Source organism: Pogoniulus pusillus, chromosome 36, assembly GCF_015220805.1.
Source record: "Pogoniulus pusillus isolate bPogPus1 chromosome 36, bPogPus1.pri, whole genome shotgun sequence".
NCBI lineage: Eukaryota > Metazoa > Chordata > Aves > Piciformes > Lybiidae > Pogoniulus > Pogoniulus pusillus.
The window spans coordinates 8,557,079-8,569,648 of NC_087299.1; the positions used below are offsets into that span (position 1 = coordinate 8,557,079).

The window sequence follows — 12,570 nt, forward strand, 5'->3', positions numbered from 1 at the left end:
ATCAGTGTCAGCCCCCATGACTGCACCTCCGTGCAAAGAAACAACAATCTCTGTCCACCTTCCCTAAGCCACAAGGTGAGGGATAAGGGAGGAAAGCTGCACCTGCAGTGCCAGTGCTCAGAGCCAAGAGGTGAGGGATAAGGGAGGAAAGCTGCACCTGTACTGCCAGTGCTCAGAGCCACAAGGCAAGGGATAAGGGAGGAAAGCTGCACCTGCAGTGCCAGTGCTCAGAGCCACAAGGTGAGGGATAGGGAGGAAAGCTGCACCTGTAGTATCAGTGCTGTATCCTCACTCCAATAGCACTGCTGACTTCAAACTCCTTTTACCTTGTTTTGTTAAGACTCCTGTGGCATGCAATACCTACTTAAAAGGCATGAAAGTAAGATGTTGTCTTTTCTACTGGGTACACATTAATTTTTCTCCTTGTTTGCACTCCAGCACTGGGAACAGATCCATCTTGAAGAGAAAAAAACCTCTGTTTGTTTTGCCAGCTCACCTTGCAAATGCTTTTTTTTTGGTGCATGCCACTACTGAGAAGCTTTTTCACTTAGGAAATTTGATGGTGTTGAAGAGAATACTGCTTCTGTTTCTCTTCCCTCCTTGCTCCCTCCCAAAGCATGCAGTAATGCCAAAGCCTTTTTGTAACTTGGAGGGCATCTTTATTTTGCTTCAAGGACAACACATGGTTTTTTTTCCCTGGCATCCAAATTGCCCAAGCAGTTCAAACTGCAAAAAAAACCAAAACTCAAGAGCAGCCCAGAAAGAATGGCCTGGTCTGACAAGCAACTAACTGCTCTGGTGACTGGAAAACAGAAGAGCTTACAAGGCCAGCAGCACTGCCCCAAATCAGCAACAGAAAATAGAAGCATTTTGATCAAGCAGTCGCATCAATAACAATCACAACAGCCATAAACACAGATGTGAAAGGAATCATCTAACAGGGAAAACACAGATGTGGAAACAAGAGACCTGATAGAGCTTCAGAGCCTCCTGGGAAATAGTACCTTTTGCAAGCTGGGGGTGGGGGAAGGAAAGAAAAAAGGAGGAGGGGAAAAATAGGAAAGAAAAAAGAAGGAGAGGAAAAGAATGAAAGAAAAAATAAGGAGGGGGGAAAAGGCAAAAAAGGAGGAGGGGAAAAAAGGCAAAGAAAAAAAGAAGGCAGGGAAAAAGGCAAGAAAAAAGAAGGTGGGGGAAAAGGCAAGAAAAAAGAAGGTGGGGGAAAAGGCAAGAAAAAAAGAAGGTAGGGGAAAAAGGGGAATTTAAAAAAGAAGGGGAAAAAAGGAAAGGAAAGAAAGAAGGGAAAAAAGGAAAGGGAAAAAAGAAGGGAAAAAAGGAATGGAAAAAAAGAAGGGGAAAAAGGAATGGAAAAAAGAAGGGGAAAAAGGAATGGAAAAAAAGAAGGGGAAAAAGGAATGGAAAAAAAGAAGGGGAAAAAAGGAATGGAAAAAAAGAAGGGGAAAAAAGGAATGGAAAAAAAGAAGGGGGGAAAAGGAATGGAAAAAAAAGAAGGGGGAAAAAGGAATGGAAAAAAAGAAGGGGGAAAAAGGAATGGAAAAAAAGAAGGGGGAAAAAGGAATGGAAAAAAAGAAGGGGGAAAAAGGAATGGAAAAAAAGAAGGGGGAAAAAGGAATGGAAAAAAAGAAGGGGGAAAAAGGAATGGAAAAAAAGGGGAAAAAAGCACTTTTCTAAGTGCCAGGAGTGGGAATGCAGCAAAAAGGGAAAATATTTTTTTCCAAATGAATGGCAAAGTGAAATTTATGTGTTTCAATCTGTCTCATTCTCTGCTTATTACTTGCAGTCATTTAATATACATAAGCACTTTATTGGCAAGCAACTCCAACATATAAATAATGGCTAATGATGACTGCCTATGGTTTCATTAACTTCTGGTTGAACTTCTGAAGGTACAGCTATAAAGACTACATTGCTGTCCTGTCATCTAGAGCAGCACCATTTTTAGCTTGAATCCTGCCCTCTACATTTGGAACCACTGAGACATTAGGTACACACAGCTGGAACACAAAGGCAGCAAGACAAAGGTATTCTGTACTTGCAAAGAGCAAACAGAGCACCTTCCCCAGCACCGGGCAGGATTTTAGCTTAAAGGAAAAGCCTGAACTTGCACCTGTCCCAGAAGCTCATTTACACCACAACAGTCATGACACAATGCTAGAGCTCAGGCAGGCCTCATTACCATAAAGCCTGCACATTAGCACAGGGTTTCAGGTTCCTCCTCCAGCCTCTCAGCAGAGCTGCCATTTTCTGCCTGCCTGCTGCTGCAAATAAATTCTCCTTTTGGCATGGCTCAGCTGTCAGGCACCTCTGTTCTGTAATGAACCCATGAATTACATCTTGCAGCTCTGACATCTCTGGTCTTGCTCATCAAAATATTGTTCTTCAATTGTAATTTATAACTTAATTTAAATGTCCCTTTTACTGTGACCTTTGTAGCTCGGAATGGCACTGCATCTGGCAGCCTCTACTTCAGCAAGGCATCCTTTTGCAATTACAGTCATTATGATCTCTGTTGAAAAGCCCATCTGAGTTAGGCTGCATTCATGCTACAATATTAAATAATTGCAGTCCATTAAGAGCACAATTAGATTCCAGAGGCTTTTACTCTCAAGAAAAATTGCCACTGTACGGTGAGGAAGTACTGAACTGCTCTGAAATCTACCCAGAAAAGCCAATGAAAGCAAAAGGGATTACTGGGGCAGGACACATTTTGGAGGGGGATGCAGTCACATCCAGCATTTACAGCAGACAGCACTGGAATTGAGGAGTTTCCCAGGCTGCTGTTCTGGCTCTTCCAGTGGGCACAGGCAGAGCACATCATGTGTCAGGGCACAAAGACCTAAAGCCTGACCTGCCAACCAGGAGGTGACCACCACCACTACTGCAAGGGCATTTTAAGACCCAAATAATGCAGGTAAGTCAAAGGCATGTTCAACTGCTGCCAAGAAAGATCTCTGCTGGAGGTGGCAAGGAAGATGGCACCTGCCTGGTACTGCCCTGCCAATATTTACATAACAGCCCTATTTAAACACCAGTCATTTTAATCTAGGCAGGCTTAAGAACACTGCAATTATTAATGAGGGATTTGCTCCACTCACTGAAAGGGACAATGGTGAAAATAGCCAACAGCTCTCTAACACCAAACCACACTCAGGAGGAGAGAGAGGAGGGTGAAATAAAGAGCAGCAAAGAAGGACTGCCATGTGGCTAGGCAGCTTGGGCTTTTGCTGTAATTATGCTAATTCAGGCACCCACTTTAATACCAGATGTAATTCAGGCCACTTCTTCCAGTACAGAGCTGACAGATCTCTGCTAGCTGCAGATTCTCTTTACAGGTGTGGACATCTTGCCCTGCTATCCAGTGGAAGATGCTCTGTGGCAAACACATCTCAGTAAGTGCAACAGCAAAAACCTATTTTTCAGATCTGCAGCATTCTTCAAAGTGTTCACCCTCCAAAAGGAGAGAATTTGTTGCTTGTCAGCTGTGTCTGACAGCCAACAAGGCACTCAGCCCCACATGCCCTCTCATTCCAGGAATTTCCTTGACCCCTCCTCTCTGAAATTCTGCCTCCTCCCACCTGCTGCAACACACTAAACAATCCAGATCACAGGAGAAAAAATACACTGCCCACAGACAACAGAACAACTCTGCTGAGCTCCCTCTGGTGCCCGAGGACAATGGAACCTTTAATCAGTCAAGAACTTCGAGTGTCCAGCAAAAAGCCTCTGCTCAGCAATGCTGTTTTGCCCACAGGCTGCCAGAGTGAACCGGGAAGGTTTGGTCTCCAAACAGTTGACACAGGTCAACTGCCACAGAAATGGAAGCTAACACAAGGAGGTGGTGACAAGAACCAGGAAGCTGCTTCAGGAGGAAATTGCAACCAGTTCTGGGGTTTTAAATATCTCATTTGTGGTATCTGACAGCTTAAAAACACAGAAATCAGTCTCTGCCATTTCGGGAGGGGAAAGCAGCAACTTCCCTCTCTCCTCCTCCTAGTTCTACTCTATTTTAAGCTTCTCAATAACTCTAATTGCTACAAAGTGCTCCAAGACGCTAATGATGGAGATTGAAGAGCCAGATGTTTGTGTTACATCCACTTCTCACACACTGGTACTGCTGGGGCTCTGCTGAACAGCTGGAAGAACAGAACAGCAGAGGGAGCCAAGGGTGCCAGCTGGCCCGCGGGCCACCACTGCAGCTGTGGCCAGTGCTCTCCTAGCAGCCAGGGCAAGAACTTCTCAGATACCTGCTAAACTTGCAGCTGTGTTTAAATAAAAAGAGAAGAGTATTTACAGTCCCCAACATTATCACAAGTACCCATGGCAGTCGCTTTTGGCCCTTTGTATCTGCCTCTTTCAATAGTTTCTCTATGAAGATTCCCTGACTCATCTCACAAGTGCTGAAGTTTTCCCCCTAAGAGCAAGGCTAAGGACGAATGAAAACTCAAAGTGCCAAAACTGTCTCATGCACTAGAAGTGGCTTCATTCTGCAGCAAGCCCAGGCAGAGAGTGATGGCCCCTGAAGTGCTACGCTACCTCGTTTGAACCAATAGAGGAGCTGATTCATCCAAAAGGAAAAGCAGTAATAAGAAGAAATGCTAACATGTATTTAAATAATTTTTTATGCTTGCAAGCTTGTCTGGAGTTAATGAACAAGAAAATCTGGTCTAAGGGCAAGTTAAAACAGGGAGTAATTTGTCTGGGTGACATCTTTCTTCAAACTGGATTTCCTTAAACTGATATTACACTGTCATGTTTGTCACTCATAATGACACGTTCCCATGTCCTGGTGTGTTAGGAGAAGTCAGAACAATGCTCTTAGCAAAGAGAGATTTATGCACCATTAGCATATGATGGTTTGCCTTTCCCCCATGCAAGCTCAAGTGCTGGCATTATCTAAGCAGAGTTGCTGCCTGTCGGATTTCCCCACCAAAAAGTAACCCCCACTGTGTCCAAGAGACCACAGCCTCTGAGACTCTTAGACACTGACTCTGCACATGGTCATTTCCAGCTTCTTTTCTGCTGCTTTATGTAACTGATACTCATGTGGCATCACAGAATGGCTTGGAAGGGATCTTAAAGATCACCCAGCTCCAACCCCCCTGCCATGGGACACCTTCCACCAGCCTAGGCTGCTCAAGGCCTCGTCCAACCCAGCCTTGAATCCCCCTCCAGGAAAGAGGCATCCACAACCTCTCTGGGCAACCTGTTTCATGGTTTCACCAGCCTCACTATCCAGAATTTCTTCTCTATCTCCAGCCTACATCTGCCTTCTGTTTCTATTAGTATGGAGCACAAAAAGGATCCTAAACCAGAGCTGATACTAAATATCAGAGCTCTGGAGGACAGAGGGAGGGATGAATGATCTTGGAGGTCTCTTCCAACTCAGCTGATTCTACAAAACTACACCAAGATCTACCCCAACATTTTCTCCACAGCCATGATGTTTATGGTTCAATATTCACCATCTGCCCCTGGACTGCCAGATCTAGAGCACCAGCTTTCTACCACACTGCAGGGTGAACTTTCTGAGCATACTTCCCACACACACACACCCCTATTTGCCAGCCATTTCTGCTCTCTGAACTAATTAAATGAGTCTGACCTGGGAAGAGAATGAATTCTAAGCTTATTTGATTGATTTCCAAATTTCAATTAGCTTAAAACAGACACATGAAAAAAAATCCCCAAACCCCAACAGTCCACAATTGGCTGATTAAGTCCTGGTCTCACCTGCATGATTTGAGGCTTAAGAAGTTTCATTTAAACATGAGGAGGAATTTTTTCACTGTGAGGATGACAGAACACTGGAACAGACTGCCCAGGGGGGTTGTGGAGTCTCTCTCTCTGGAGACATTCAAGACCTGCCTGGATGTGTTCCTGTGTGATCTGGTATAAGCTTATCTTGCTCTGCAGGAGGTTTGGACTGGATGAGCTTTCCAAGCCCCTTCCAGCCCCTGACTTTCTGTGATTCTGCTCACCCTAAGCATCTCCACAGGTATCTTGTAAAGATAATCTTTTGAAGGGCTTTTTGATGATAATTCTGATTATTCAAATGTGATCCTTATCCACACTCAAAGCCCAAAAGCACTCTAAAAAGTGCATTAGTAGTGAGCATTAATTACAAAACCTTCACATCAATCACAGCTGCCTCTCGGAATGCAAGAAGATTGTCCACAGCAACCCAAGACAAGGTTTGGGACTAACTGCAATCAGCATTTCCACTTCACTTCTGAGGGGGAGTTCTGCCTCAAAGCAGTGTGGTTCTCCAGCTCACAAGACAGGAGGAACTCAGCAGCTATCAAACAATTGTTTCCATCACCTACCAGTTGGTGACACACAAATGGCTTCATGGATTACGGCGCGATTATGGAAGTGGAAACACAGAAGTGCACTGAATATGGATGTTTGTGTTTTACATGGCTAAGATTTTAAGGTCTAATGAATCAAACGACCTCTGCTCATGAATATTTCAGCAAAGCACAAAACCCAGCTAGTTTCAGAAAGTCAGCCAAATTCAGATGCTTGGTTTATGATCTGGGAACAAAAAAAGAGCATCTCCACCTCAAGCTACCACGGCGAAAGGCTTGCAGAAGTAGAAAGTCCTCCTCCGTGCCTCTCAGTGTGATGCCAGCACTCATCAGGAGGGCAATCACCTCTAAGTGGAAACCGTTCCCTTCCTAAGGGTTCCAATGACAAATGGGGCATCAAATCCCAACAGGCAGACAAAGGAACAGGAGCTGAAATTCACCTGGAACATTAAGTGAATAATCCTTTCCACAAGCTGATATATACATGTATGGATGTATGTTGCACCGTGCCTTGCATGATCTTCATTTCTGCCTGGTATAATTAACAATCAATCATTCTAGGGGCTGCAGCATCTGTTATTACATAAATAAAACACTGGCAAAGGAGCTTGTCAAGGCTGATTTATATGAAGTGCTGCTCAGAAGTTTATTACATCTCCATAATAAGGAATCACAGCATACCCCTTTTTTTGACATCAATCTTCTAGGTGGTATATGATGATTCCTAGGCAAAAACACAACTTAGTGCAGGGTGAGGCACTCACAAATTATTTAGCAGACAAATCTGGTGTGGCTTAAATAAGTGGTGAATAGGAAGATGAAGAGGGCATCATTTTGTCAGGACAACAAACTATTTACTTGTGCCAGTCAAAGCAGCAGGCTCTCTGAAATCAAAGTGCCTTCAAATATCCCACCTGACAGAACCATTACTCATAACCCACCCCCTCCACACACTTCTCTGGGAAAACTCCAAGTGAACAAGGAAAATATCTTGCCAGGTCTCCAGGAATTGTGATGAACAGTATCAGTGCACAGAGCAGACTTTTGAAGGATGAATTGAAAGAACCCAAGATCTCAGAAGCCTTAGGAACTTTCAACAGTCACTAAGGCCAAAGCTTGCAGACCCTCTTCTTTTTCTGGAAGTACAACAGTCCCTGGTCAGGCCAAACAGTTAATGAGAACTCCACTGTGCCAATACAGGGCTGACAACCAGCCTGGAGAGGGGCAGAGGAAGAGCATCACAATACCTACAAAGGAGAAGCTTCAAAGCTGAAGATAATGAGATGATTTCAAGAATACCACAGGATGAAGCCTTACTGCTACATATTATGATGTCATGTGGAGGGGAAGAGGAAGTCACGACAGCAGCAATTAAAAATGCTGCACACAGACTAAAGAGATAAAGAGGAGAAATGAAAGGTTTGCAGAGTGCCTGGAGCTCAGAGGTGTGAAACTTTCCCCCAGTCAGAAAATGACTCAGCAGTGATTTTCACAATAAAGATGCACTGCAAATACACAGAGAGAAGAACCAGAACAGGAACAAAGCATCTGGGGACTAAGCAAGAAATGTGCAAGTGTAACAAGAGGCTTCTGAGGCTCCCAAGGGGCTGAAGGGGGTAATTAAAGTAGATGGGGAAGCAGTGCATTTTCTGCTTTAGCCTTGTATTGATACAGGTGACGGAGAGAAAGAGAGTCCAATTCCAGGAGCTGTTCTGTAAGGAGTAACTTACAAATCTTGGACTGGTAAGCCAGCAGAATCAACTGGCATCCATTCCAGGAGAAAGGAAGGAAACAAAAAGTAAACTAGGGAAGAAACAGAAGAGGATGTGGAATGCAGTCAGTGCAAACACACTCACTGGCTGCCTGTGGAAAAGGAACCAAAGGATGAAGGCTTAACACATGTCCTTGCTCACTGCAGCAGGATGGGACCAGATGACCTTTGGAGGTCCCTTCCGACCTACATCGTTCTGTGATCCCCCTGAGTTCTAAAGTGTGCTGTGAAGCACTGAGAAATAACTGGACTGTGGAGATGCAGAGGTGAGAACAAGCAGCAAGTACTTCATCTGGGTACAGAATTTGATCTTGGCTGTCAGAGGGTTACACATGTGAGTGCACAGACTCTATTTAAACAGTTTTACAGATGAAGAATGAGAGTTCTCTTGCTGTTTATTCAGTAAGTATTACAGGGGCACATTTTACATCTTCAGTTTAATCCTGTCTGTGGCAGGAAAGAAGACAAAACCTGATGCACTCAGATAGAAGCAGAAGTAAACCAAGAAACCCATGCAAGTGATTTTAGTCAGCTACTGCTAGCCAAGGCCCACTGCTCAGGTTAAGGACACAGGTACTTCAACTCTACTGGAGATCAAGTGATACACATCTCATCATGGATTTGACCAGTTAGAAACCAGTTCTACAACATACACAGACTGAGCTTCCTGCCAACATTCTGAAGTATTTAAAAGCTTCCTGTAATGAGATGCTTTATTGACAGTGAAAACAAAACAAACAGTTAAGCACATTCCACGTGATTCACAGACTGACTTCGAGTGAAAGGGACCTTAGAGAACATCTCCTCCAACCTCCTCTCCCTGTCAACATGGGCAGGGATGCCTCCCATCTAGACTTTGCTGCTCAAGGCCTCAGCCAACCTGGCCTTCAACACCCCCAGGGAGGAGACATTCACATCCCTGAGCAGCCTATTCCAGAGCCTCACCACCTTCACTGGAAAGAACTCCTTCCTAAAATCCAGGCTAACCCTACTCCCCCTTAACCCTTGGATCATCTTGGTGATTCTCCTCTGGAGTTGCTCCAGTACCTCTGCATCTTTATTGTGCTGGGGACACCAGAACTGGCCACAGTACTTGAGGTGGGGTCTCAGAAGAGCAGAGTCAAGGGACAGAACCCCCTCTCTTTTCCTGCTGGCCACACTCCACTGGCTGCAGCCCAGCACACAGCTGCCTTCTGGACTGCATGAGGGCATTGCCAGCTCACAGTGAGCTTCTCAATCAACACCCCTCAAGTCTCTTCCCTCAGAGATACTCTCAATCCACTCTGCACCCTGTACCGTGCCTGGCATTGGCCTGACCCGAGGACCTTGCACTTGGGCATGTTGAATCTCATGCAGCTGGGCACTGTCCCACTTCTCCAGCCTGTCATCTGATGAAGCCAGCTGCACTCACTTCAATAAGCCCAACAGCAACATGCTTAGGATGTTTCCTCTGAACAAACAGATGATTTTCACTCAGTTTCTGATGTGTATCATCGAAACTTCTGAGAATTCTATTAAAATTTTGGTTAAAATGGTTTTTAAAAAAGAAAAAAAGTATCCAAAGTCTGCAATTGTAAATAGTTAAAGCACAGTGAGCAGAAGCAGACTGTGGTCATTAGGTGATCCTTCAGCCTTTTGCAGGAGTACAACAGCCTCACTTGTTTTTTGGTTGGTATCATCAGTAGTTTCATTGTTACAGAGTGAAAACGAATTGCCTGAGCCTCAAGCACTCTCAGCAAAGAACGTCTGAGTTGCTGGAGATACTTAAGAGTGCTGGGCACTGGGGCAGAGAACCAGGATCTTGAGGAAAGGTCTCTGAAAATTAAATCTGAAGCTACACATTGCATCCTCTCCTTGGCAGTTTCACAAACCACATGCTCAACTGAAGCTGCTCCCAGCTTCCAGCCTCACCAGCTGTCCTTGAGTCTGTGCATTGCCCCTAACACAGATTGAGCTGGTAACTATCAGCAAAGGGTACATCCTGTCCTTTCCACAGCTTTCAGATGGGATTAGAATGTAGCCAGTAACCACGAAATACCAGGGCAGAACCCAACTGTTCATAGCTCCAAGATGTGTTGAATGGATAGAAGGTGATAAACCAAAAAGGAAGAGTCGATATTGTTTATTGCTGGAGTCAGCAGATCTGTCTGTGTGTTTCTTCAGCCCAACGTATGACCAGCTACACTAAACCCTTGTACTCTATTTCAGGAAGGAAGCAATGAAGAGACAACAAAAGGCACCTTTGAGTCACTGCCACCAGAGTCCTCCAAAGGCTGCAGACAGGGCCCTAGGTAAACAAACAACTATGGATTCCATGATGTCACCACAAAGCACAGAATGACAGCCAACTTCCTTCAGTTGGGTCTTAAAAACCCATTTCATGCAGCATGAGCTACTGGTGGGAATGCTTCCCACCCTCCCCAAAAGAGCTGATTGTGAAACTGGGAGCACCTCAACACATTCCCACCTCCATAACCACTCAGTAATGCTCCATTTACACACATGATGCTTGTACCAGAGTAAAATGGATACATAAACACCTAAATACAAATGCTAAGGCAGGATCATAAGAGAGACAACTTGCAGTCAGTCATGACCACATACATGATGCTAAAGATCTGATGGCACTGCACATCTTTCTTCTAAGAAGTAACTACTCCTTTCCTACAGCTAGAAACTCACTAGACTGAATGACAGGACCAATAGGCAGGTCAAGTGCCAGCTGAGTAAGTACCAATTCCACCTGGTGTAGCTGACCTGAGCAGCTTCCTGTGCACTAGATCTTACTGACATCACCCAGAAGAGCATCGCTGAAGTTCTGTAGGTTGAATTTTTGAAGACCATTTGGTACTTGGAAGGGAGTTATGACATCCTAGGCTCCTATCATGCCCACATTGTGATCCCAAAATCTCTTTCACCTCTTAAATACTTTATGCACTGGATGCTTTAAGGAATCCAGAAACAAATGGCAAGACTGTCCCTCCATCCAGCCACCCTCCATACTTACTGTGTTGAGAGCATTAAGCGTGGTGTCGTCCCGGGAGGCTGCAACACAACCATCTTCTGTGGATCCTCCATCACACATGCCTGCAAAAGCTGCCATGCTCCTTCACAGTTTGAGGGGGGGAGAAAAGTTTACAGTCTTCAGCTGCTTTTTGATGCACACCATGCAATACACAGACAGTATATTTACACCTTAGATTACAGGGCCTTGGGAGACTATGGGAAGAAGTAAAACAAGGCACCACAAATGCTTATTCGTTATGCAAGCCTGAGACATCTCAGCATATGGAATGATTCACCAGAGATTAAAATCCAATCTGAGTGCATTTCATCAATAGAAACCTGCACTGCAGAAGCAACAAAGTCTGCTCAGGGTTATGGAAGATATAACCTCCATACATGAGGACAGAGTCTCAGCAGAGACAGCAAACCTCTTGTGCTGGCTTTACTCTGTACAGCTTATAAACTGCATACTCCCCACAGCTCTGTACTCTTGCAAACTACAAGTAATTGACTCAAACTGAATTATTAAGCAGCCCACCAGTGTACCTGATGAGCCTACCTGGCACACCAGAGATCTGGAGGAACTGCAAGCTAAGGCTTATTAAAAAAACAGTCTCTGAAGGAATCCTGCACTGAGGGCTGCACTACTCAGAGCTGTCACTTCCCTTACTACAGGTTACAAATCCAACACTCTTCTTGTCGTGGCAGCACATGCTGCTGGCTTTGCATTTTGAATCCAAAAGCCATAGTCAATGGAAAGATTCTGTGTTGGGCCAACATCAAAGCAGAGCATCCTTATCTTGAACTAAGCATTGCAGCGTATCTGAGAGACATCCATGCTACACCAAAGCAGAGGAAGGAGTGACTGTGGCACACGCAGCAGCCTGCGCTTCCACTGCAGTGCCCGAAAGGCAGGGGTGGGATCTCGGCTGAGCTTACCTTGCTGCCCTAAGGTACATAAGTAAGTCACAGTCGTTGACTCCTGGCATCCACACGAGTTCTTCATGCTGTGTCACTGTGTCACCATCGGGGGAAGGAAACGGCTGCAGATCAGGAAGCTTAGCCTAGAAAAAAGGGGGGGAGTCGACAGAGACATTACAGCTGCTACCAACGTCAGGAGGATGCACGAGGGTGGCAATGAAGAAGTTTGGGAATTCTCTGGATTGTGATCTCAGGGACAGAAGACATTCAGACAACAGGAGGTGGAACTATTTGATCCAAGCTTCAGAAGTTCACAGGAACAGGGTCACCAGGCCCCAGTCTATTCACTGGATCCAGCATGCCGCCTTTGACAAGGGCAGCTCCTCTGCTGACCTTTCTCCTATGTTAAACACCATCTCTCAGTCCACCACTACTGAAGTCTTGCTGTACACAGACCAAATGTAAGCATGGCTGCAGAAATACTACTGCTTGACCATTCTGTGGTCCTCAGCTGTACAGAAGCCCAACACTGTTGGACAATTTACC

General features: G+C 45.1%; 1 protein-coding gene across 6 annotated transcripts in view; it reads right to left on the reverse strand.

Annotated features, from left to right (window-relative positions):
* RERE (arginine-glutamic acid dipeptide repeats) overlaps positions 1–12,570 on the reverse strand; it is a 259,355-nt gene that overhangs the window by 89,958 nt on the left and 156,827 nt on the right. For all 6 annotated transcript variants that reach the window (XM_064172264.1, XM_064172260.1, XM_064172263.1 and 3 more), the window contains 2 exons: positions 12,043–12,167; positions 11,105–11,204 (listed from right to left, as the gene is read on the reverse strand). In XM_064172264.1, coding sequence (XP_064028334.1) covers positions 11,105–11,204; positions 12,043–12,167 — 225 coding nt within the window. The remainder of the gene's footprint in view (positions 1–11,104; positions 11,205–12,042; positions 12,168–12,570) is intronic.